Source organism: Lytechinus pictus, chromosome 5, assembly GCF_037042905.1.
Source record: "Lytechinus pictus isolate F3 Inbred chromosome 5, Lp3.0, whole genome shotgun sequence".
Classification (NCBI taxonomy): Eukaryota; Metazoa; Echinodermata; class Echinoidea; order Temnopleuroida; family Toxopneustidae; genus Lytechinus; species Lytechinus pictus.
In genome coordinates, this window is record NC_087249.1 from 47,466,591 (window position 1) to 47,494,030 (window position 27,440).

The window sequence follows — 27,440 nt, forward strand, 5'->3', positions numbered from 1 at the left end:
ACGACCATAGATGAATAAGGTGTTTTGTTAAAACTGATTTCGTGGGGTGTTAGTTTTGGTAAAAACAAGAACAATTCTTGTTAACAAAAGTTAGTTCCTTTTTAGCAAAATAATATCCAATAATATATCCATTCAAATTTCACATCATCACACTCACGTGCTCGTCCAACCACATTTTCACTTAAATATCTATATGAACATATGCAGCTCTGCAAAGTTAAAATTAATCCAATCACAAACATATACACACGCACACCCCAAACATATCCAACACACATTCCCACACACCCTCCCATATTCCCACAGACAAGTCCGGACAGTTGTTTTGGTTTATTTTCATTTTGTCCAATGCCGATTCGTTGCCAACTCGTCCTTAACATTTGGTCTACCATCAGTTCCTCCAATATCCACGTGGTCTAATTGCCATTTCGTCCACTCACCCATTTCGTCTAATAACCAATTGTTCCAATATCCATTGTGTCCATATACCAGTAGGTCTAATTGGACAGTATGAATGAAAACCAAAGGAATATTAGACCAACTGGTTATGAGACGAAATAGTCATAGACGAACTGGTGATTAGACGAAGTGATGATTGGACCAAATTGTTGTTAGACGAAATGTTGAAGGACGGAATGGCATTAAACTAAATGAGGGTAGTCCATGTGGTGAGTGGACGAGTTGGCAGTGGACGAATTGGCAATTTACCGTTGTTTTCAGGGATGGAACAGGATGGGTGCATTCCCATTGAATGCAGCGCACATTATGACGTGTGTCATTAGGGAGTTAACACACCACGATGCACGACAGATTCAAGAACATAGAAAATCTATTGCCCTTCATGACACAAAAAACAACTAAGAAGTCTTTCTGATGAAAATGTGGTGAATCAAAACAGCAGTTTCGTGCTGAACTCTGGACAAATAACATATTTGTGATTTTTGTCAGCTTTGAAACTGAGAACGAAACTGCTGTTCTAGTTTACCAATTTTTGACAAAGACCTCCCAGCTGTTCATTGTCATTTGATGGGCATTATTTACTGAGTTGGTGAATCCGTTGTGCGTCACGAAGCGAAAACTCCATACTGTAACGCACAAAAAGCAAATCAACAAGTAGAAATAAAAAGCAAACGAACGGCAATTATTGAGTTGGAGCTTACCAATTTCACAACGGTCGCCTGTCCAAGATGGGTCACATGTACAAGATATGGATGCACTAGAAAAGGATTCATTAACATCGTACGTGCACTCTCCAGAATTATAACAAGGGTTTACAGGCAAACATGGGTTATCTGAATAGAAAAGGGATTTTAAAATTCAATGATAATGATGATGATGAGTAGTAGTAGTAGTAGTAGTAGTAGTAGTAGTAGTAGTCGTAGTAGTAGTATGAGCAGAAGTACTAGTAGTAGTGGTAGTGATTGTAATGAGCATAAAGTAATTTTCAATTTGTATTTTTATTTGGAAAACCATCATCTCAAATCATTTTCATGACCGTTCAAAACACTTTACTTACATATACAACATGATCAAGGCTACAAATGACCAATCATTTGGTTCATATACACTTCGTCATCTTTAATATAGTTTCATATTTTTAATTAGAGGCATAAATTGTGTTTTGAAAAGTGAGCCTACCAATATCACAAAAGGATCCGACCCAGCTTGGAAAGCAGAAGCACGCTGGTTCACCATCAATCACGGCACAATTGCCATTTCCGTGACACACGACCTCGGCGGGGCACCACGGAACTTTTAAGTAAGAGATAGAAAAAGTAAGACACTGATCGATAATAAAATTATGAGAATAAGACAAAGTTACACAGTAACAACGCTTCACACAACCTGGAGTGTGTTTCATAAAACTTACTATAATAACAAATTTGTAATGACAGTTAAACTTGTAGTACGACTATTTAAAAGAATTGTATCAAATAGCTTTAATCTCGTAAAGAACCCGAAGCTCATTTAGTTAACTAGGCTGTATAAAATATTTACACGCTGCTTAATTTTGTTTCAATTGGTATAGATACAAATGATAAGCGCAGTTTTGATATGATCTGTATACTGGCCTACGTTTAACATAAGGGGAATCTAGATTTCAGACGTACGTAAAATTTCTAATCAAACTGCTCCCAGATTTCCATTCTGATTAAGCAAACATATTTCTTAAACAAAGACATGACTAAGCGATTTCAACTATATTGCCAATTACCCCTACCCCGGAAAAATGGGAATACGGACTTACTTTCACAGCGATCTCCGGTAAAATATATTGGACAGATGCACTTGCTCGAATCAATCAAAGGAACACATGTACCACCATTCTCACAAATGTCGTTCAGAAAACATTCGTTAACTGAACAGAAAGACGAATAAAGAGCGGGAGAAGAGGATAAACAGATTGGGGAGGAATTAAGTACAAGGATGGAAAGTGAAAGAAAACGTATGAGACATGAGAAAAGGTAAAGAGAAGACGAGATGAAATGGGGGTAGAGATCGGGGAGGGAGAATAACAGAGAGGAGAGAGGAGGTATGAAAAAGAAAGAGTGTGTTATGTGTGAGAATAGAACAAAATATAAATAATTTATTTTGAGAACAAAAAATGCTGAATTAAAAATCACAAAAGGCATACGTCGGAGTTACATGGCAAAAATACAATAAAATTAGGTAACAATGGCAATGGAATCATATTATTATTGTTATTATTAATATTATTATTATTATAATAATTATTATTACATTATTCCTTTTTATATCATTTTGAAAGCATAACTAACTTTCATTGATATTTTCGACAAATAAAGTGTTATTTCGATACCCTGCTAAACGAAATTTGAGCGTATACTGATGGGGGTATTCGGTCGATCATTTCATTGCAAATTCTGCGGATCGAACTCCTCCCTCATTTGCGGTCAAGTGCACATGAGACTAGGTATCCACTTTGGTTTGGTTAAGGATGTGCAAAACCTATTTTTCAAACATTCGAAAATTCCTCTTTTTCCTACTGCGTATAAAGAGAGTTAACCGATTATCATTATTTATTATTAATATTATGATTATTATTCATTTTATACTTATTCATTAATTTGTTACCTATTTCACAAAACTCCCCAGCGATATACTGCGAGTCGGTCGTACATACTGCAATCATGTTGTTATCTGCCACGCTGCACGAACAGTTATTCATGCAGGGACTCGGATTGCAAGGGTCCTCTGCGCAGAAATAAAATATATCATTGTTGAATTGTCATGGCAACAACTTATGATTTCTTATCAAGACTATCAATTTTCCTAAGAAATAGTGATGTGACTCTGACCCCCTTTATAATATCCGCCATCCCTTTATTTTGAGAAAAAAATAATGTGATTGGCAGTGACGTCATGAAATCAAAACTTTAATCATAACTCCGCATTTTTTGGGATTTTTATCAAACATTTACGAATATTCTTTTTCCTTTTAATTTTTTCTGATTTTATTAAAGGACAAGTCCATCCCCAAAAGTAGATTTGAATAAAAAGAGAAAAATCCAACAAGCATAACACTAAAAAATTAATCAAAATCGAATGTAAATAAGAAAGTTATGACATTTTAAAGTTTGCCATGAATTTCTTATTTTACATCCGAGTTCGATGAAATTCCCAGTGTTATGCCCTTTTGATTTTTCTCTATTTATTCAAATCAACATTTTTCTGGGGTGGACTTAACCTTTAATGGGTATATGAACAGACAGCCTTAATAATAGCCCCACCCCAAGTCCTAAACTACTCATATCTGACCAGGTTCATCACCCATCATGCAACAGTCCCAGACAAAGGTCTGAGCAGCGTTGTCTTGAACATAATATTATAGACCCACTTGAATGATGACACACTTATTCGCTATACTCATATCCCAGTACATTCAAGTCGCAATACCCATGTTGCCACGAAGCAAAACATGTACTTTTCCTTTCAATAACGGTCCATTTTCTCTGCAAAAACACCTGATTTTTACACATTATGATAACGATTGTTACCTACCGTTTTCACAGAGTTGTCCTATGACACCGTCAGGGCAGTAACAGGTAAACCTATCGATTTCATCCATGCAAGTACCTCCGTTGTCACAAGGATTTGAAGAGCACTCGTTAATATCTGTGTGAGGGACAGTAAGAAGTTTATTATCGACACTAAAATATCCGATCAACATCAAACCAACATCTATAGGGTTAAACACCAGCTTTCCACGTTTATTGTTTTCATCTTCAAAATTCTTTTACCAATATATCATTAACTTGCTTCCTCTCCCACATATATTTGAATAACCTGTCTATCCAAATACACCATCTTTTATCAACAGAAACATTCAAGTCCGAACATTCATCTCTCATTAACAATTTTATAGCGTATTGTATTCAGAATTTAAATTTCTATTCTATTTCTATATTTCTTTTCTGTATTCAAGTGTATATTTTATTTCTTGAACAGCCATGAGAACCCAAAAGGTGGATATGTGCGTTATATAAATCGCCACTATTAATATTATTATCACCATTATCATTATCATAGTTATTATTATTATTATTATTAGTAGTAGTAGTAGTAGTAGTAGTAATAGTAGTAATAGTAGTAGTAGTAGTAGTAGTAGTAGTAGTAGTAGTATTAGTAGTAATAGTAGTAGTAGTAGTAGTAGTAGTAGTAGTAGTAGTAGTAGTAGTAGTAGTAGTAGTAGCAGCAGCAGCAGCAGTGTAGTAACAGTAGTAGAAGTCATGGTAGTAGTAGTAGTAGTAGTAGTAGTAGTAGTAGTAGTAGTAGTAGTAGTAGTAATAGTAGTAGTAGTAGTAGTAGTAGTAGTAGTAATAGTTGTAGTAGTAGTAGCATTCAGAAGCTATTCCTTGAATATTTAATCCACACCTAATCTTTCGTAAATTCAAATTGAATCCTTCATCGCTCTCTTGAAACTTATGATTCTGCAATTATTATCTTTCTTGAAAAAAAATTACCAGCCTCTATTTTAGTTTTATACTAAGAAACAGGAAATAAGTTGTTATTTTGAGAGTTGTTTTAGATAGATAACATGTTCATGCTTGGAGCGAGAATAAACTAAGACCTGCTTCTATCAGGATATTATCAGGTAGGCAGCGTCATGAATTTCATAAAGGGTCTTTCGGTTTTGGACTTTTTAGGCAGCGTATTCAGATATATAATATGGCATGTATGGTAATCCCTGCTATCATTTAATCTATTTTTTTATATCGAATATCATCTTTAAGAGTACCGTCGTGATGACGTCACAACTTTTTTTTTGCATTTCAACTTACTTGATACCACATTTTGGTAGCGCATGATGAAAAACACCCCCTTTTTAAAATTTAGTGACTATCGGTCCATGAGGGTCTGAGATATGACCTCATGAATGCATGATTAGCCCCATTGAGGTCAATGTATTATTGACCTGGTTCCTAACTTTTAGAACCAGGCCAGTAATACATTGATTTCAATGTGGCTAATTATGTATTCATGAGGTCATATCTTGGGGCCCCATGGACCAATTCCCACTAAATTTGGATTGTGGGGAGGGGGGGGGGTCATTATGCTTTACCAAAATATGGTATAAAAAGCGCTGGAATGCAAAAAGTGAAAATTGATGACGTCACACTTCAGTACTCTATACTTGATATCAAAATCTAACATAGTTTAACACAAAATGATTTCTTAACCACTGGCGTAAATTCAAGCAGTAAACAAATTGTTCGGGGGTGAACTATTGTACTTCCCTACCCCCTGAATACTATGAAGTCATGTATTTGCGTCTATGTTCTTAACAGTATTATGTTTATGAATTAAATTTCCAAGAGAAAATTAACATTCTGAACTCCCTGGTCTGATTTACAAGGGGTAGTGAGCTTCCATATTAATTAAGGTAAATTCATTGAATAAAATGATTGGATTTAAAAATCGGAAAATATATACGTTGATCTGATTATTAGCTTTTAACTGTTATTGTAAATTTCCATTGTAATAAGTTTTATAAAAACGGATCCCTGGCGATGCTCTCCTTTTAAAATCAGATGTATTCATCATTATATAAACTAGTATATTTCTTAAGGTCATATAAAAAAATACAAAAAAACGTTTACCTATTTCACAATTGACACCTGTCCAGCCAGGAATGCAGATGCAATTATAAAGATTTCTTCCATCGAAACATTGTCCATTGGCACATGGGTCCGATATGCACTCATCGATATCTTTTGCAGATAATAAATGAACAAATTAATTAAACAGAATAGATAAAATAAAATAAACAGTATGCTCAGTGCTCATAACGCTCATCAATATCCTAATACGATAAATGCACAAACATAACAAAAAACAGCTTTTGCTGAAGAGGTCTTGTCATGTTGAAATAAATGAAATGAAACAAATTCGCAGTCTCAGTGTATAGCTTGGACGGTGCTAATCTTGTTTAGAGAAATGAAAACCAGTGGTCTTTAAGAACCCATAACCTGAAGTGAAACTTACTGTTTTCCATAGCGTGTTCACTATGTGCAACCTCTAACACACAGATCTTAAAATGTGTATGAAATCACATTATTAAAGAATATCATGTTGTGTAGAATTCACTGATTATTTCTTCGATTACTTGAACCAAATCACATTTCACACGTGTTCTTTTTTTACTTACTCATAGTCATATAAATTCATTTTTCAAAATATCAACAACTAAATAGCCCAATATAGCCCGAAAGACAGAATTAAGAGAACCTATATTAACAATCATTTAAAGGCTATATGACTTGTTTCTGAAAACTATAAGAAAATTAAATCCCATTATCTAACAACATCTGGAGACATTCGGAAGCACGTTTAACTCGTTTTTAAAGTCATGCGTGACTTTCCGAATACTTAGTTCCCAGATTATGACTTTACAGTACAGAATTTATAATTTAGGTGCAATTGAAAGACATCCGATGCAAAATATAGTAAACAGTTGAGATTTCTTTCCACCTCTCAACCTGGCTTATCACCAATAATGACAAAACAAGGTCTTATCAATATAATTTCTTACCTTCCTGACAGCGATCCCCGGTGAAGCCGTATGCGCATGTGCAAGTAAATCCGTTTATCTTATCGATACACGAAGCTTCGTTCAGACATGGATGTGAAGAACACTCGTCAAAATCTGAGTTAAAAGAATAATTATGATATAATTTCTTTAGTTTTCGGTAGCAGTGGCATATCCAGCATTTCTAGGGGGAGGGGTGGAAAGAAAAGGCTTCCGATGTCTCACAATTTTTCTGACCCATCCCGCCCCCCCCCAAAAGTAAAATGAGAATTTGTTAATACATACTTCTGTTGTCTTTTTCAAAATATTTATACTTTCCGGGGGGGGGGGGGCTCTCACATCCTTAGTTTATTCTGGTTTAGTAATTAGTCCACTACATTTCTTAATTCGCAACTAAACAAAAAAAAAATGCGAAGGAAATTCATATATTAATATCAAAGAGATACGTACAATTTTACTTTAGATATTGATATATCCTAATGTAACCTTTGGAATTTAATTTTTTTTTAATGGAGAGGAAAATGGCCCAAATTAATTAATTTAGAGGCATTATAGGACACGAACGGGCTTATAGAGATATAAACAAATATAACTAGTGAAATGTGAAGTTTCTCTACCGTAAAATCAAAGGCTCTTAGTATAGGATTCAAGTAATTTATTTTATACTTAAGTAAAACTAATGAAATTCTGCTTCCTTTTATTTTCTTACTTATGTCACAGTTTACACCGGTCCATCCAGGTTGACAGGTGCAATAATACATATTGGTCCCATCTAGGCAAGCGCCATTGGTACAGGGATTCGATGTACATTCGTTGAAGTCTAATATTGAAGAAAAAAAATCAGAGACAATGGTATTTTAGGGCGTCAATAGGGTGACACAAGAGGGGGGAGATGAGGACATTTTTTTATCAAAAGAGTAAAAACAAATGTAAAGAAAAAACACGAAGGATATCAAAAAGAAAGCGGATGTGTAACTCTGGAATCATGACCCCATACTGATTTTACGAATATCAGATTACCATTAAAAAGACATACAAACACCTGGACAAACACAATATTACAAAATAGAATTGTATATAAATCTTAAGGAGTTTATTTATATTACCTTCTGCACAACGCTGACCTAGGAAACCGGCTGAGCAGTTGCAGGTGTATGCATCTATCTCATCGTTACAAGTACCTCCGTTAAGACAAGGGTCAGACGCACACTCATTGATATCTGTATGGTAATACTGCTAGGTTTATATACAGCTTGGGAAATTATTATCATACCACATTCCTCCTAACGTTCTATACAGTGTGGTTTAACAATTCATTTTCCAGGCTGGACATGTATACTGATAACAGTATGCAACATGAACATATAATGTGAATACACACAAAACGTAAAACATGTACAAAATCGTGTACAAAGTTAAGATGTTGAGGTCTATGTTGTTCAAAGGAATTAGAAGGTAGCAGAAATGCTAGTCTAGAATGATTATATCGATTTCTACAGAAACATGCAGGGGCGGATCCAGGATTTTCCAAAGGGGGAGGGCACATTTCCCCCCGAGGAGAAATTTGACAAGCAAAAAAAGTCCTCACTTTGAAAGGGGGGGGGGCACATTTGTTTTTAACGGCATTTTTACATTACAAATTTTGATTGTACCTCTCTAGGGGGTGGGGCACGAGCCGACTGTGCCCACCCCCCCCCCCTCCGTGGATCTACCAAACCTATAGACCTTATGCATTTACGTTACCGCGCCACCAACCCATTCTCAATTTTTAAAATTTGCTGATTAATAATAATTATAAATATTGCTGATTGACAAAAAAGGAATGAGTATGATTGACAATCTAACACTGATTCAAGGGAGGATAACTACTGAACTTCGTTTTTTCTACATTGGAAAGATATATCACCACTTTGCAACTATTTTCTTACTGGCGGAAGAATTAGGGCCATTTTACTGTCTCAAGTGATAAATTTGATCCTGACAGGTGTAGTCTTCATAAATGCCGATTTATTTTTAAAATGAACCTGTCGAGGTACCCTTTTCTGGTCAGATATGGAATGTCAGACACATATCCTATCCACTAGTTGTAAACATTAACCCTCGCATATCATCTTTTTTTTTTAATTGCCCCTTTAACACAAGGGTCTCTGGGAAATGTTTTTGGTCCGTGAAACCTATGGAGCCATTGCCTTGCATACGTTGGTGGAGGGCGCTATTAGATGCATGCATTATTGTACAGTAAATACAAGTGAACACAAGTGAAAATAAAGTAAATACAAGTGAAAATAACCATTATCTCTGTTAAATACTAATGTAACAACATTGGGTGATTGCATGCCTTCAATATGTAATAAAGGCCAAATTGGTTTCGAATCATAGCAAATCGTGCGATTGCTGGGATATCATTACGACTAGATATTCATTTCGCTTTTATTCTTATAGGGATGGTGGACTTATCACAAATTTGAACATATATATTTGCACGACGATTTAGAACTTAAAACAGCAAGATGCTCGATGTCTGAATATCAGCATCAAATTTTACTATGTCTTATAGTATACCGCAAACCAAGTGTGGGTAGCCTTTATATATGTTTCCTTTATAGAAAGACTTTATTAAAAATCGGAGACAAAACAGCTCATTCACTTTACAAAAAAAATGATGAATCAAGTATGTATTTTATTTTTAACAGCTGTGCGTGTATACTATATTCTAACAATAAAACAAACTCATATTTTTTTAAGAATCTGCTCACTTTCATAATAACGTTTGGAAATAGTCTGAAAAGAACTGAAAGATAACTGCTCTCGATTACATCAACTTGTCCAGAATATGAAACATTGGGCCTGATGATCAGCATGGCTTGGGATATAGGGGAATAGTCTGCAGGCACAGACCCTGCTTGAAACTTTGGTCAAAAGTGGGTCTTCATACAAATAATATAAAACTTGCTGTTTCAATTCGGACCTATAGTGCACAAGTCATTGCAAGCTTGTATTCTGATCCTTTCTCATGTGAAGGGATTCTACAGCAGACTAATATGAGAATATGCCTACGTACCTGTTTGACACCGTTGGCCAGTAAACCCCACCAAACACCTACATGAGAAAGCGTTGTTTCCATCCGTGCAGTCGGCTCCATTTAAGCAGGGATAAGATTCACATTCATTGATCTCTTTGGAAGGAACAAAAAAGTCATGACAAAGTCAAAAAGTCAGGACACAGGGTAAAAAGTATCATGTTTTCTTCAAAATCTATGAAAATGTTATTCTTTTTAAAGTTTCATTTTCAAAGTCTTGTTCAAAGTAAGATGGAAATGCACTTTGACATTCTTCTTTGCTACGCATCCATGTAATGCTTGCTAAGGCGTAGTCAGGATATTTTGATCGGTGACAAGATTCATTCCCTGAGAAATCATATAGGGTCACCAATGCCCCCCCCCCCCCCACCCTTTCCCTCTCTGTGGTGCTGTCCCCTGACCATCAGTTTGGCTGTCTTGCTAACCCATTCGTTTCAACGTGAGTACCACTGATAACATCCTTGGGTGGGAAGGACGGGGGGGGGGGGCAAGAAGTGTATGTTTTCGTGTATTTTGTGTACGTCATGTATGTGTGGCGTGGGTCTGAATCGATATGACACTTATTTTCAGGTCTGGTATTAGTAAGGCCATGGTCTAACTCTATATACTTGAACTAGGGAAGCTTTAAAAAAAGTCACAAGTTTGTTTTCGTTGTATGTTCATATTTACTGTATTCCCCCGAAATTTGTTTTGGTGGACAAACCTATGTTAATTATTATTCTCAGACAATTATGAATGGTTTGAGTGTAAAGTGAGCTGATAAAATCGTTGAAGTATGTTGCGAGATTCATAATTGGATATATATAGTTAAACGACAACAATTACTATAGTATGTGTCTTGTTTTGACAAAGAATGTGTATGAATGTGCGCTGGTTTTATTTCAAACCTACGAATGAATAAGTATGAAAGATTGTACAAACCTTCTTCACAGTGTAGACCAATAATTCCAGGAGGACATTCGCAGGTATATGCATTTATTCCATCCTTACACGACCCCCCATTCATGCAAGGATCTGGTTTGCAATCGTTGATATCTGCGTGAACATGGTGTAAAAAACACGAAAAAAAGTAACATTAATCTCGTGAATATTATCGTCGTTTGTATTATTCAGAAATGGTGATTACCTAGCTTCATTCAAAGAATGAAGGAAAATGAATTAAAGGAATGCTATGGAACGGTTCTGAAAGTAGGCGGGAGCTGAGACGAAGGGGGAGGGGGGTGGGGAGCGCTGACCACACAAGAAACATATTTTACGTTTTCGTACACGTTTATACAATTGTATAAAGGAAAAGAAACAACATCCCAGGCCCTTTACGGTTCCGCGGCTCCTGGAGTAAATCCTACAAATCAATTATTGTATTTTCTTGTATATTTTATTTCACTTTAGTAAGATGATAGTTTGCTCAGGCCTTCTTTGCACACAGTATTTAGCTTCGCACGCATTTAGTTAATTAACTCACATGCATGGCTTCGTGGGTCTTGCATACGCAATTTGATCAAAGTAAAGGCTCCTATTTTTTCCTAAATCGCCGATTCTTCACGGATCCACATGGTTTTGTGTTTATCGAGATGTATAACATCGAAAATGAAAATATATAATAGTTTCTCAATTTGATTTTACTATAGCTCCATAACCAATTTTTTTTTTGAATGAATTGAAATAATGCACATCTCATACATTACATTTTCACTTTATTCTTTATTATTTGCCACATTTTCATTTTCATTTTCATGGAAAGTGCATTTAAATATCTTTTAGAATGATGCTTGAAATTAATTTTTTATTTTAATGAAATCATATTTGGTAAATACGTCCATATAATCTGTATTTACAAAGCATTTAAGTATTCGAATCTAGCATAAGGTATTAATTTCATCATATTGTCATTTAAGCTACCATTTCACATTTAAAATCTACAATGTCTGGCGGCTTATGGACATGCCCTACTTACATAGCGGCGGCGGTTATAGTAGGAAAAGTATCAAATATGCATGCATTGTCTATTTATTTATTTATTTATTTATTTCATTTCCAGGCAAGAAAACATGACAGCAATAGAAACATTACAAAAGAAATGTAAAATTTAGCACCAGCCAATGCCTGGGGATCACCTAAAAGAATTGAAAATTCTGTCGAGAGGTTCTCCACATTGGCTGGTGTCTACATGGAATAACACAAAATAGCAATAAATTCAAACATGTAATTACAATACTTCTATATAAATTAATTAACATTCATCGTAATATGAATGAAAAAAAAAAAAACCAAGGTTTTCAAATTCATACTTTAAGAAAAAAAAATGTAGATTGGGTCAAATCAGAAATTAGTCATTTATCAAATTAGAGACAGAGATGGTAGGTCAACTTATTGAATTTCAAGAGTCTGAGATAAATTGTTGTATTATGACATTTGTCACGGTTATGTGCGGGTTTAACAAAAAAAGCAAAGTAAACGACTTCTTAGATATCAACTGAATTTAAGCTACCATATCAAGAAAAGTAAATAAATTTATGTGTAACAGAAAAAAATAAACAATATGAAGAATGGGAATGTATGGCAAAGCATTAGAAAATCAAATAATCAATCATAAATGAAACACACATTCAAAGCATTGGCCTGATGTGACAAGAACTAAGTTGAGAGCTTTACACGAAAAGAGGAATGGTAATTAATTAATTATATGAAGGTGTAATAGAATTTCAGTTGATTGAAATACATGTATAGCAAACTATTAGAAAACCAAATAATTAATCAAAGTACAAACAAGTGAGTGACATATAAAATGTTTTTTTTTTTAATGTAAAAAAAAAAGATCTAAGACATGCTAGGAAGACTTTAGAAGGGATCACAATTTTGATACTGTGTGAGACTACAAATTAAAAATGGTTCTAGCGTTATTAGGGTATGGGTACGTGCTAACAAATTAATATGCTTCTACGAGGGGAGGTAATTCAAAGACTAATTTCCAGTTAAGATGGGTAAAGTTGATAAAAGTTGAGCACATAGCAAGCTAGAATGAATACTGATTCTTTTTTTGATAGCTCTTCATTTAAAAGAACCATAAATACTCACTTATCTCGCAGATGAAACCTGTAACACCTTCTGGGCACTTGCAAGTAAACGAGTCTAACCCATCCTCACACGAACCGCCGTTCAGACAAGGCTCGGGTAAACAGTCATCAATGTCTGTAGAGATATAGTAATATGATAATAATAATTATTATAAAAACAAAATTAATGGTAATTATTATAATTACAATAATAACAATAATATTAATAATGATAATGATAATACTTGCTTACATAGCGCTTAACACTTACTTTATCAGAAGTTTCTCTAAGCGCTCTACTGTAATGCAGCATAATTACCCTGAATTTAGCAGAGGTTCTGCGGTTCAAGGGATAATCAGGGTCTGGTACCCATTTTCGTCACATGGGTTGAGTGGAACACATCATGGATCAATTTCTTGCTGAAGGAAATTACGCCATGGCCGGGATTCTAACCCACGACCCTCTGTTTCAAGGTCAGGAGACGAATCCACTGGTCATGAAATATTGGTATCTTACAATCTTGGCCAATAATTATCAAACATGTGAATAACTGTAATCACTAACCATTGACAACTTATTGTGGTTAATCTATTCTACTTGGGCCCCCCGGGCGACCATACTCATAATCAATCTGAGTCAAATAATATACAAAATGGAATACCATGACATACTCAATATGTTATTATTTTTTTTAATTATTTTTTTTAATCAAAAACATTTGTCAAAAGGATAAAACATCAATCAGCTCGCAGGCTGTTTCACATACTGGTCCTGCATAAAGAAAATATATACATATTAAAAGGAAAGATTACAAATAATTAGAAATACATGTTATTATATACAGCAAAACTAAAGTACAAATAATGCTAAAAATGAAACATCAGAAAAAAGGAACAAATAGCAAGATTTATCTCATAGTAAGATAAAGAAGTGAAGGAAAAGGAAAAAGGTTTTATACATCGATATCAAGACAGGAATGGGTCTCAATTTAAAGAATTGTAACAATTTGAATACTCATAGGAAATCATAATAATCGATAATAAGTAGATGTGTATCATTTGGTAATCATGCTAATAACATGCATAATGGCAATACTATAGATATATATGGACCAAAATAAAACAGTTAAATAGTTGTTATAGATTTAAGCGAAATTTCTTGTAATGATGTTTGAAACTTTCAACAGAAATGGCATTCTGGATATCTTCCGGGAGTTTGTTCCAAGTTACTGCTCCGGCACATTTAAAGGATTGTTTAAATAGGGATATATTAGGTTTGGGTAATACTACATTCAGTGAATTTGCATTCATAGTGTTAATGCCATGGCGATCGAAGCACATTTCAATTTCATTTGATAAGCGGGGAGGGGCAACGCCCCTTATACACTTGTACATGAGAATTGCCAGAAAATAATCTCGACGTTGGTCAATAGTTTGCCAGGAGAGTTGACTTATCAATGCATTCCCGCTCGCAATTTGATAGTCAGAAATTCCAGATACATATCTGGCAGCTCTTTTTTGCAATCTATTTAGGGGCAATTTGTAGGCTGCTGGACAGTTGCCCCAAACAGAGATTGCACAGTCTATACAGACAGAATGACAGAATTTGGTTATAATGCTGATAATGATGATAATGATAATAATAATAGGCAATAATATTCATATAGCGCTAAATAATCATGTTTCTATGCGCTTGATATATGAAATATAAATATTATATATATATAAATAAACTGTTGGAACAAAGTACAATGCATTACCACTTTGCCTCATTAATATCTTCTATGTCCAACACGCGGAACGTAATATCGTTATATCATATAGATATACATATTATATAAAAGTTGTATAGATAAATAATAAACATTATGGAGGTAGAATGACCATTGGGTGACAAAGACAGATACATGTAAAACAAAAATGAAATAAAATACATGTAATGCTTTATGCGTGTCACACACAAAGGAACTATCATGATATAAATCAATATCCCCTATCTATATTTTTCTGTGGGGGAGGGGGGGGGGGGAGGTATCCCTACCCACTACCCCGGAACGACACCGATGGTGCCTTAGCCATAAAAAAGGATGTTTCCGTTACTTCCATGCGAGTGAGTGTAGCGACCAACCAATGCAATTTGAAAATTCCATTAGCCATGTTAGCACATCTTAACATTCAAACAAATAAATGTATCACGCAACACATAAGTGATCCATATGACATACTGCAGTGCAATTTCATAAAATGATCAACCTTTTTGTACGTCCGAACCCCATTCTTCTCAAGTCTTACTTCACTTCATAAGCTGACAAAGTCATGGTCCTTTGAGAACATTACAGACTGTCAAAAGAACAAGAAATAAGAGACAGAAAATTTCTTAAAGATCCCACACATAAGAGGTCGGACGTACATATTTTATGATTTCGCCCTGTAGCATTTGAAATATGTGTTGCATTTAACAAATCATAGACATCATGTATACCTGTTTGGCAGCGCTGACCCGTATAACCTCTAGGACAGATGCATATAACCGTATTTACCCCATCTTTACACGTGCCCCCGTTATCACAAGAATCTGGTAAACAATCATCGATATCTGAGAGAGAGAGAGAGAGAGAGAGAGAGAGAAAGATTCTGTTAATGCAGTGAGTATCGATAAAAAGTTTACAATTTAAAGATCCCTTAGAAATTGAAAAAAAAATATATATAACATGAGGATCATGACATACACACATATATTATTAGGCTTTGGTCTCAACTGCCAGTTAAAAGTATAATTTGTGACAGGCTCTTACGGTTGAGTGAACATCGTCCATTTTGGTAATGCTCGCAGAAATGATGATATTCACATTGTGTAAACGAGGAAAGGCGAAACAACGAACCGGCCTTGCCTTGCATTCCTCCTCAATAGGCTGATATGGAGCTTAAAATATCAAGTTTTGAAGTCAATATACAAAACATATTTCAGCTCCAACATCGAGCTTTAATCATTTGGTGTGATTTATAAATTGATTTTCAAAAATTGCTCTGTAAAATGTCCGTTTTATTGTCTCAGTATCAACATTTTCAGCTCGCACTGCGCGCTCGCGCTATTTGATTTGTCAGGTACCTATTCTCTTCGTGTATTCCATTAAGTTCTCAAAATATCCCTTAATTTTCAGGTTTGTTTGTGAAAACCTATCAGCCAGCGCTGCGCGCTCGCATTTTGATTGGTGAGTAATGTATACCTCAATAATTTCCTTTATAATAATAAGCAATTCTAAAACAAATTACTTAAAATCCCCTTTTCATGACATCGCGATTTGCTCTCTCATTACTCTGTTAAAAATATATTAACCCATGCATCCTATTCATAATTACAAATATGTTTAAAATATCCAGTTTTAAAGAAATAATATCAACAAATTTCGAGCTGTCATTAGGCTTATTATATTAATAAATATCAAAATAACATTTTCATGAATTCCTAATAATTAAACTGTCCTTTTTTCAGAATGGAATATCTCGCGCTTAGGAAGAGGAATAGAAGAAAGTCATCATTCTCATATGATGACAAAATGTCCTTAGAATGTCAAGGTCCCAGGTCAAAAAAAAAAATATCAGCTTGCGCTTCGCTCTTACATCATTTATTGAAAACGATTCGTAATAGCCACTTCACGATTTTCCTACACAGTGCTTGAATTAGTGCTTAAATTGACCCCTTTTCAGGTAGGAATACCAAACATTTTCAGCTCGCGCTTCGCGATCACGTTATTGATTTTCATGATAAAAAATATATTTAGAATGCCCAGATACTAGGTATAAATCTTAAACACACGCATGCATGTTGATTGAGATACAAAGCTTCTTCTTTCATTGAAAACATGCTTAAATTATCAAATTTCAGACTAAAATTTTCTGCTTAAAGCGCTCATATTATTGATTTAGGATACCCAATTACCCATTCGTTTCATGATTTACAAAACATGAATTGAGTGACCCGTTTTTAAGTATAAAATTCTCTCTTTTTCCGCTCACGCTTCGCGCGCGCATTGATTAGTTATATTCCTATGCTGCCCATGATTACAAAATATGCTTAGAATTTCCATATTTTTTAAGGTTGGAATGTCAACAATTTTCAGCTCGCGCTTCGCGCTCGCTTTATTTGATTATTGAATATGTATCGCTTTATGGCTAACTATGGCTAACTACAAACAGGTCCATTTTCGATCAGTTATATGCGGAGTTTGTTCAGAATCACAAACATTGCCCAGAATGTTCGATTTTCAGGACAAGATACATGAAATAAACAAAATAGCCCGAGCTTCGCGCCCGCACTATTTAAATATGGCTTATGAGATTACTATGTTTTATAAGAATAAAGCAAAGAAGTGACTGTTACGAAGAAACATACAAAAATCATCTTTGAGTGGCCGATCGGGGAAAATATGGGTGAATTTTTTGTTTGCCCGCTCCCTTATGGGCGAAAGCTGGTTCCGCCCCTGAATTTAGGCCTACTTCAGCACCCCCAGCCAAAAAAATCGTTCCCAGGACCCTGCAAAGGTTACAGTAACTATTATTTTCATCAATGTCATCATTATCATTGTTTTTTCATTATTATCAACATTACCATCAGTAATATCAATTAATATTTCTTACTTTCATCACAGTCGTTGCCGGTCCATCCATTTAAACAGATACAATAGTAGAAATTTATCCCTTGACGACATTCGCTATTGCCAGCACATGGATCCGAGTGGCATTCATCTACGTCTGTAAAATAATTTTTAAACATGTAGTTGTGAGTTAATTTGAGCAAGTAAACACACTGTGAACTGTAGAGGTATTCTGAAGTCTTGTTCAACTTAGGCCATGGTCTAACTCTGTGCTAAAGTTATGGGCAGCCAAACATGTCAAAATTGGATTTAAATTATGTTTCCTATCTTTTCTGTGACCCTTCCCAATTCTTTGATAGTGAAGACAGTTATCCTATTTATCCTTCACAGACAATTAACAATAGTTTGTAAGTAAAATGAGCTGTTACATTGAGTCTCTACTGTTCGAGATTAATGTCACGATTGGCTGTCCATTATTAAATCACAAGTTTAGACAAGAGTTTAAAATTAAACCTGACTTCAGCATACAGGGCACTGTGAACACTGTCACTGTATAGGTATCAACAATGTGTAATTATCTTCACACTGCTTAAATTTGAGCATTTTAACAGTGTGAAACACATCTCCATATAAACCATTGTGTGCACGCACTGTGAACACACACTGTCGAGGTATCAACAATGTGTAATTATCTTCACACTGCTTAAATTGGAGTATTTTAACAGTGTGAATCACATCTCCATATAATACCACTGTGTGAACACACTCTCTGCACAGGCATCCACATTGTGTAATTATCTCCAGACTGCTTGAATTTGAGCATTTTAACAGTGTGAATCACATCTTCATTTGTTCACATAGAGCAGTATGTGATTTTAGCATTTTAACAAACTGAATCACAACTTCATGTAATCCATTATGTAAAAACACTTTTTGGCACGGTGTTATTATTTAAATGTATTATAAAAAATTAATAATTACAATAATAATGATAATAATCATAATAAATGATAATAATACCAATGATAATGATACTAATTATAATAATGAAAATAATAATATAATGATAATAATAATAATTATAATAATAATAATGTTTTATTTACTCAGGACACTTCAGTTAGGAAACTGCTCAACCAGCGTGCACTGCACTGCACTGTATGAATGATTCAATAAACTATAAAGAGAATGCTGTATTTGATTGTATCATCCCCCTGATTTTCTGTACACTGAATGATTAAAAACCAACATACCCCCATTACAGAGATCCCCTGTATATCCAGTAACACACTCGCAGAAGAAAGTATTTACTCCATCCGTACACGTCCCTCCATTAGCGCAAGGATTCGGAACGCAATCGTCAATATCTTTAGAATCAGGAAGATACATCCGCCAAGGTGTCATTAAGACATATACAAAAACAGATAGAAATGGCTAAATACATTATCATAGCAGCCAACAGTCGAGTTATTGTAAAATAATAATAATAATGATTATGATGATGATGATAATACTTAAAATGATAATAATCATAATGATAATAATGATCATAAGAAACATCAATGCTACAGAAAATAATTTTTCGTAATGCAAAACATTATAGCAGAATCCAAAAATTATATAACACGTAACATGTTAATTGAATGATTGAAAGAATGGGAAGACAGGGAAAATGACTGGTATATTATAGGAAGAAAGTACATACACTGCAAAAACTCTGGTGTTGATTTAACACCAGCCCGGAATCTATATAAGTGTTAAACGACACCAGTATCGTTTTGGTCTTCCACCAGATTTAGTATCAAAACATCATCTGTTTGATTCCAAACTGGTGTTGTTTCAATACATCTCTGGTGTGGACATATGTAGATTCGGGGCTGGTGTTAAATCAACACCGGAGTTTTTGCAGTGTATAAGAATGTAAGACAAAGACATGAGGCAGTAAAGAGAGTGAATGGAAAAGACAAGGAAAACAAAAAACAAAATAGAGACAGAATCTGAGATAGAGAAATAATGATAATAATAATAAACATTAATTTGTAACATTAATTTGTATGGCGCAGCTTTTATATGAATATATTCAACTGCGCTTGTTCAGAGCTCTTTTCACTTCATTCTACGCAGCAAATTTTCTTAACTAAAGAGATATGTTTTCAACTTTAATTTAAAGATAGCGAGTGATGGAGAGCTTTTCATGCCAACTGGCAGACTATTCTATAGTTTTGGGGAAAGAGAGATGGGAAGGGAGATAGTATGACGAGGGTCAGAAAAAGGAAAGGGAGAGAACGTAGCTGAAATTACACGAGACGAAGAGACGTGTAAAAATGTTCATCAAAGCTAGGCAGGAATGGACCTACCACTTAGAGGTAGTAGCAGCAAGAAAAAAAATAAATGAGGCTTTAAAATGCACAAATTTCATGATTTATGAATTTAACAAAATCCTTTTAGATTACTAAGAAAGCCGTCAAAAACATTTCAAATAACTGGTTACACTTCCCTTAAAACTTGTATTTACCATTTTTTACTGATCTATTACTATGATAAGGGCATTACTCGATGTTGATAGTAGCAGCAAGAACAAAGAAAGAAATCGATGAGGCCTAAGAATGCACAAATTTCATGATTTATGAATTTAACAAAATCCTATTAGATTAATAAGAAAGCCATCAATAACATTTTAAATAATTGGTTACACTTCCCTTCAAAACCTTGTATTTACCATGTTTACTGATCTGTTACTATGATAAGGGCATTACTCGATGTTGATAGTAGCAGCAAGAACAAAGAAAGACATCAATGAGGCCTAAGAATGCACAAATTTCGTGATTTATGAATTTAACGAAATTCTACTAGATTAATAAGAAAGCCATCAATAACATTTTAAATAATTCGTTACACTTACTATGATGAGAGCATTACTCAATGTTGATATTATGATTACATGTACATCTATATCAATCTCAAATATTACCATTTTCTAACTTCTGCCTCATTGGATCAAGGGGGCATTCGTTTTCTTCAACTCATCACCAAATTTTCAAACTAATATTTCATTATATAAGTATTAACAAAAGTCATATTGGGGAAGAAATATAATATTACTGAGAAAGTAAATTGAAATTGTTGTGTAATCACTGAAGCACTCTTACCTATATTGCAATTTATGCCTGTCCATCCTTCATAACACAGACAGAAGTAGAGATCTGGCACATTGAAGCACTCGCCGTTTTCCCCGCAAGGGTTTGAAATACATTCGTCAGTATCTATGTTTAAAAACGAGGTAATAATATAAACATTGTATATTTCCTGTGATTAATGTGCTCTTTCCCAACTCGTCATGGTGATGAAAGCTATATTATATATCTTTCCGAAACAGTTAAGAATGATTTGAGAAAAAATGAGCTGATATATTGAAATTATAATGTTGTAGATTTAAGACACTATCGGCTATACTTAAACCACAACTTTAAACCCGAGTTTGAATTAAATTTGATTTCAGAATACAGACCATAATTTTTACTTCGATGTTAAATGGTGTTGGTTCAACACGACAACGCTAATGGGTGCTATTCCAACACCTTATTACATACACTCTTTGATGCTAAGTTCCATCTCTAGGATGTAATTTTAACACCTCATGGTGGGGTTCTACAGGGACACCAACTGGTATTAGTTTTAACACTATAACTTTTGTAGTGTAGGTGTAGTAGCATCTACACTGAGCCATATTTCTGTTAAAAACTATTCATAAAATATTCTTGTAAAGTGACTATACAGTGCGTATCAAAAAAAAGTTTACACTTTGAAAAAGCCCTGGGAATTAAAAAATATACAACATGTGGGTAATTTTTTCACATATAATCTTGGGTTTGGGTCTCATCTATCTAATGAAAGTAAAAGTTTTGGCAGAATGTTACACTTGAGTGAGCACTGTCCATTTTTGTAAAGCTCGCGAAAATCTGTTTGCGCAGAAATGCTCGTTTTCACGCTGTGTAAAGGGGAAAGGGCGAAATCAAACTTATCCTGCGAAACATTTTCATCCAGTGTAAAGCAAATATCGTCACGATGGCCTTGGTGTGTGGGGGAGTGGGGTGGGGCGCAATGCACTGTTCGAAGTGTTTGGGCAAGGAAACAACTTAAAACAGGCACAAGATATCATCAAATAAATTTTACTAGCTAAATTCCACGTGTTCTTCATGATTAAGGTCTACTTTTATTCGCATAACTATTTCAAAGTCCTGCGCAAATAATTTTTCACTAACTTTTCAAAAGGAAGTGGTGCTCATTCAAGCGGAAATATTTTTCGACAGTTATATCGTCATTTGCTTAAATGGATCTGTACCAATTTAAAATGTGGAAAAATCTTCAGAATATTACAAATATATAATTTTACAGGATTTTTTTCTCTAAGTGTAAACTTTTTTTTGATACGCACTGTATTTGTGACAAGTGAGAGTATTTCCTTTAGAAGTATCGTTAGGTATAATTGATATATTATTGAAAATGTAAGATGTCCTGGTATCACATAACATTACCGTCAGATGCTGTTATACAGACGTTATCCGCATTCGCGATGGATAGCGCTATCAATCACCAGTGGTGACATGTAACGTTAAATTCATTCGTTATCACCACCCACAATGGATAGCGCTACCAATCATCATTGGTGATCAATAACATGTAATTCGCACGTTATCACCATTTGTGATAGATTGAACGGTACGATTATAGTAACATAATTTGCAGGATCAACATTTGCGATAAATTGCAAGTCTCGATCAGTAACATGTAATTCACTCGTTATCACCACTCACGATCCGTAAAGTGTAATCCACTTGTGATGGATTGCAAAGGGCGATCAGTAGCATATATTAATTCTTATAACTATTATTATATCCCCACCTTTAATGGATAAACGCGCATTGCACTCCACATCGGCAGTATTGTACGGTTCCTCATAGCGTGAAATGCATATTGCCCATGAAGACATACAATACGTGAAAAAAACTTTAACCAGGGGAGCGTTTCATGAAAGAACCTGTGAGACGTCTTATCCGACAAGTTCCTGTATAATGTCCTTCTCAGCCAATCTAATTCAAGAAAGGTTGTCGGATGACACAACTTGTCGGACATAAGAATTACGTTACTTTGATCACATCACTTTCTGCAACGGGCCATGCGTGGGTGAGACTCATAATATCCGCCCATATAATTCTGCGTACTTACCAGTTTCCGTTAAGAAGACAGATCCGATGCTTTTAACTTCGTTTACACCAGCGAGTGACTTTACGCTTATTCCATACGAAGAGCCTGAATGCAGATCTTCAATTGTGACCTCGGTAACGGTACTGTCGACTTTCACTATGATATCGGTTGGGAAGACTTCAACCTAAACAACCAATGGACAATGGATACTAAGATTAAATTTGTTTGGTTGTCATGGGAGAACATACTTTAGTGCAGGAAAATAATGCCTACATACTTCTAACATTATCAACGTCATTATCAGCATTTTTTTTTTTGGGGGGGGGGGGTGGGTGCAAGCAATCTCACAACATTTTTTAGTTGATTGAGTTAGAACATATAAAAATTATGTGATATACTTTGTATGAGTAGAGAAAGATAGATAAAGAAATGTAAATCAACCCTGTTTCCGTTTCTGTTTATGGTAACTCCCATAGGAACTCGGCAGGACAGCGTTTTGCTGGTAAACGCCAAGCTGGTATATAACCAATTACCTGGGAAAGTTTTATGCCTAGGTTAATCAGTCATAGTGGCTGACCTTAAAGACGACATATATTACTCTCGGGTCTTTTTATCAGAGAGGAGTGGGGATTCGAACTCACAATCTTGCGATTAGGAGTCCAATGCTCTAACCACTGGACCACACGACCCGATAATGTCAATGTCATACAGTCAGATAATTTTGAGGGAATTATCATAGAATCTATGATTGCCTGTTAACACCAATTTCGATATTAAATGACCCCAAGGTGAAAACAATCACTCGAACCTGATACGAGTCGACAATTGGTGGGGGATCGTCAATCTCGTGTGCAGGTGGATTCCATGCTATAGTCAGCGTGGTTGATGTGTAGCTCACTACCCGAACATTCTCTGGAGGAAGGGGAACTGAAAACATAATAATGATGATAGCAATTGATTTATCATAACACTCAAACACTTTCCCCATATCGCTCGTTATATAATAACAATACCTAATAGTTACATTTACATGTATACAGCGCTTAATACTTAATGTTTCTAAGCCCTTTACATTGTAATTGTTATTACTCAGGTCATCTGATCCTGGCATGTATGCGCTTTTCCCGATTTCCTGGGGAGCATTCCAGCAAGAGATCTAGGCATACTATAGGATTTCGCCTCCCTTTAACACCTGTGTGAAGAGTGGCAAAGTGTGGATTGACGCCGTGCAAAAAAGACGCTATAGGCCGCGACGATATTCAAACTCCCGACCCACTGCTTACAAGACGAGAGTCAGAACCACTACACTCCATACACACACACACACACACACACCCTTACACCCTCACATATATTAAGCGTCAAAAAGAACTGACACAAAAAACACACAAGAGGTTAAATATCATTGAGTACATCATGAATATAAAATATATGAATTGCACAGTATATGGTTACAAAACAACGAAACATTCAATAGATAGTCATATACCTTTATCCTATAGCAAGGGGGGGGGGGCTTTATGATACCCAACTATTGAGATCTATTACTTGCATGGAGAACACCTGCGTCCAGATGAGTGTGTATGTGTGGGGTGAAATATGCTCGTATTTTGTGAATATTTTGTAAAAATGTGTCACAAAATTAGATTCTATATTTAAAAGGTCGATTTCTGTTAGTTCTCGTCTAAGATTTTTTTCCCATACACCATGTCTGGCCTCCTAAAAAATGTTGGTATGCTCATTAAGCTACTGAGGGAGATTTTTATTCATCAACGCAGCATCAAGAGAATTTCTTAGTGCTAAAGACCATGCACAAACTTTTTTCATATTTCATCATCTTTCAGCGCCGGCAAATTAATCTGAAATCTTACTCGTGGTGACCCATTTTTCTTGACCGGTCATTCTATCTGTTCCGAGCACCAATCTGTAAGTTTCACCAGGTGTGAGTTCATAAATGGCCCAAGTCGAATGAGGATCATTAACGGAGCGGACGCTAGGATTTGAACTGTCACCGACTGTAAAGTTCAGGTAATGGTTAACGTTGCTTTGCAGAGGCTCGAATTCACACTCAAAAGAGTAACTGGTCAGTTTCCGCAAGAAGATGTCCCCAGGCTGCGCACCACCTGCATGATCGGATAAAAAAATGAAGAAAAAAAAGGGTGTTGGCTGCGAGACCACAATCTGGTGTGATCAAAATGTGGGACTCACAAACTTTAGCGACTTTTGACATGGCTTGCCGGTCGAAATATCTGATATGTCGACCGGCAAGCCATGTCGAAAGTCGCTAAAGATAACATATGGACCAATATTACATTAATATTATTGTCAGGTAAGGGAGTGGCGAGGAGCGGGCATATTACCCTGGCATCTAGAAGATGTAATTCCTATTAGGTTCTATGGAAATTTTTACCTGGAAAGCTTCACGTGCCTCTTTCTCAAGTTATGGCATCATTACCAACCCTCCTAAGAAGAGGTTTGCGTACACACCATAATTATGATGTTTTACGAGGTGGTAGTGAGAGACTGCTCATGGTATTACTTTCAAACCAGTTGTCACTTGACTAAAATAAAATCCCTTTGATTTTGTTGATACATCACCTTCGACAACAGATTACAACAAAGACCAACTCCTTTATATAGCATTGATCACTTGGCACTACACTGTCATCAAGCACGAGTAATTGTTAGGTTACTCACCAGTCCTGCCATACAGAGTGCGATCAGCCAGAATTTCACTAAATTGTGTGTAACCATCCCCGTCATCAACTGCTGATAAAACATTAATCACGTACAGAGTATTCGTCTCGAGTCCTGAAATCGTCGAGTTTGTTGCATCTCTCCCGACATCCATTGACACGGTCGTTGAGAGCACCGTGCGGTATCGAATTTGATAGAAGTGCACCGCGGAAGGTGAAAGTGTCGGGTGATCCCATGCAACCCGTAGTGAGGACAATGTGGTGTATTCATCCAGAATTCCGACGTTTGCTGGAGGAAGGGGTACTGTGCAGGTGTAAAATACATAAACTGTAAAAAAAAAGCTGCACTGCAAAAACGCCGGTGTTAATTTAACACAAGCCTGGTATCTATATCGGTCCACACCAGAGAGGTGTTGAAATAACAACAGTTATGTATCAAACCGATATTGGTTTAAGACTAATTGGTGTTGCTTAAATGCCAAATTGGTTTTAGCCTAATGCCAAACCAGTGTTGTTTCAACACCTTTCTGGTGTGGACCGATATAGATACCTGGTTGCTGTTAAATTAACACCGGTGTTTTGCAGTGTAGGTTATTAAACTAGCACCAGTTGGGGTCTCTATGGAACCAAACCCTGGCTTGTTAAAATGACACCATGGAGATTAAACACCATAGAATGTGGGATAGAATGTAAAAATTAAAACATAAATTCGTTGTACCATGGACCTACTACACAGTAGTAGGTCCATGGTTGTACTAACACCCATTATAGGTACAGGACTAACACCAAATGTTTAACCTCGAAGTAAAATGACTGGTGTTGACATAAATGCACATAAATCAACATTACAGTTTTTGGTGTGTTGCAAAGTGAGAGATGAATGAATTCTGTCTGAACGAAAAAAAAAGAATAGAAGCAGGTTTATAAAGTTCAGGTATCTTGTATAAATGTTTTCTCGTTTTACTAAGGTGACTTGACGGGGTCCATGGATCTTGTGCCCTTGACTTTCGACCTCCCGCCAAAACTGACTTGAAAAGAAATGAATTATTCGAGTTGAAAAAAAAAACCAGAGACCCGTTTCATAGAGAGTTATAATGATTCATATAGAATTATCCACGGTAGCGTCACCATTACGGCAAGTGCCATTGTAACAGGGCTCGGCAGCCATTCACCAGAGTACCATAGTTGTAATTCTTTTTCAAACCGGCCCTATAATTTGACTCATGTTCTCGTCTTGGTACAACTCTTCTGCTGCCGCACTGATAGTCTTGTTTTAATTTATATTTCACAGTTATTGTATTGTCTACAGGATAGTTTTCCCATTTCATCAATTAAAAAGATTGAATACAGCTAGTGCCAGTCACCATTCTTTGAATCACTATTGCCTGTTTCGGCCGGAGAGCAATGGATTTGGTCAACTGATTATATTGTTCTCTGGCTGAGGCAGGTAGTGGTGAGTCTGGGAATTGTGACTGGTAGTGTATTTTATCTTTGAACAATTTTGTATTAGTGATAATTCTGATTTTAAATGTTATTGAATTCACTCATTACTGTACAGAACCCAAGTTACTCTTTTATCTATTATGTATATATTGTTATTTTATGTTAACAGGACCAGGCTGAAAAACAGTCAATCTGAGCCTGTTATACTGTATAAAAATATTTTAATAAATAAATAAATTTTATACTTGCATTACATACACATGCAATAATACATACCGCGTTCTCACTCAGCCCCAGCTCGCGAGGCGAGTCTAACTC

The 27,440-nt window shown here is 35.5% G+C and overlaps 1 protein-coding gene across 1 annotated transcript; it reads right to left on the bottom strand.

The window, feature by feature from the left end:
* Positions 1-336: 336 nt before the first annotated feature.
* On the bottom strand, positions 337-25,981 carry LOC129261335 (fibropellin-1-like). Its single transcript, XM_054899402.2, has 21 exons — positions 25,681-25,981; positions 24,855-25,106; positions 23,792-23,910; positions 23,005-23,167; positions 20,928-21,041; positions 19,032-19,145; positions 17,822-17,935; positions 15,666-15,779; positions 13,206-13,319; positions 11,052-11,165; positions 10,113-10,226; positions 8,158-8,271; positions 7,761-7,871; positions 7,055-7,168; positions 6,123-6,233; positions 4,024-4,137; positions 3,097-3,216; positions 2,249-2,359; positions 1,639-1,752; positions 1,161-1,292; positions 337-497 (listed from the first exon to the last, which is right to left on the bottom strand). The coding sequence occupies exons 1-21, from the start codon at positions 25,832-25,834 to the stop codon at positions 337-339; spliced, it is 2,688 nt and encodes an 895-aa protein (XP_054755377.2). The 5' UTR covers positions 25,835-25,981.
* Between the last annotated feature and the right edge of the window lie 1,459 nt (positions 25,982-27,440).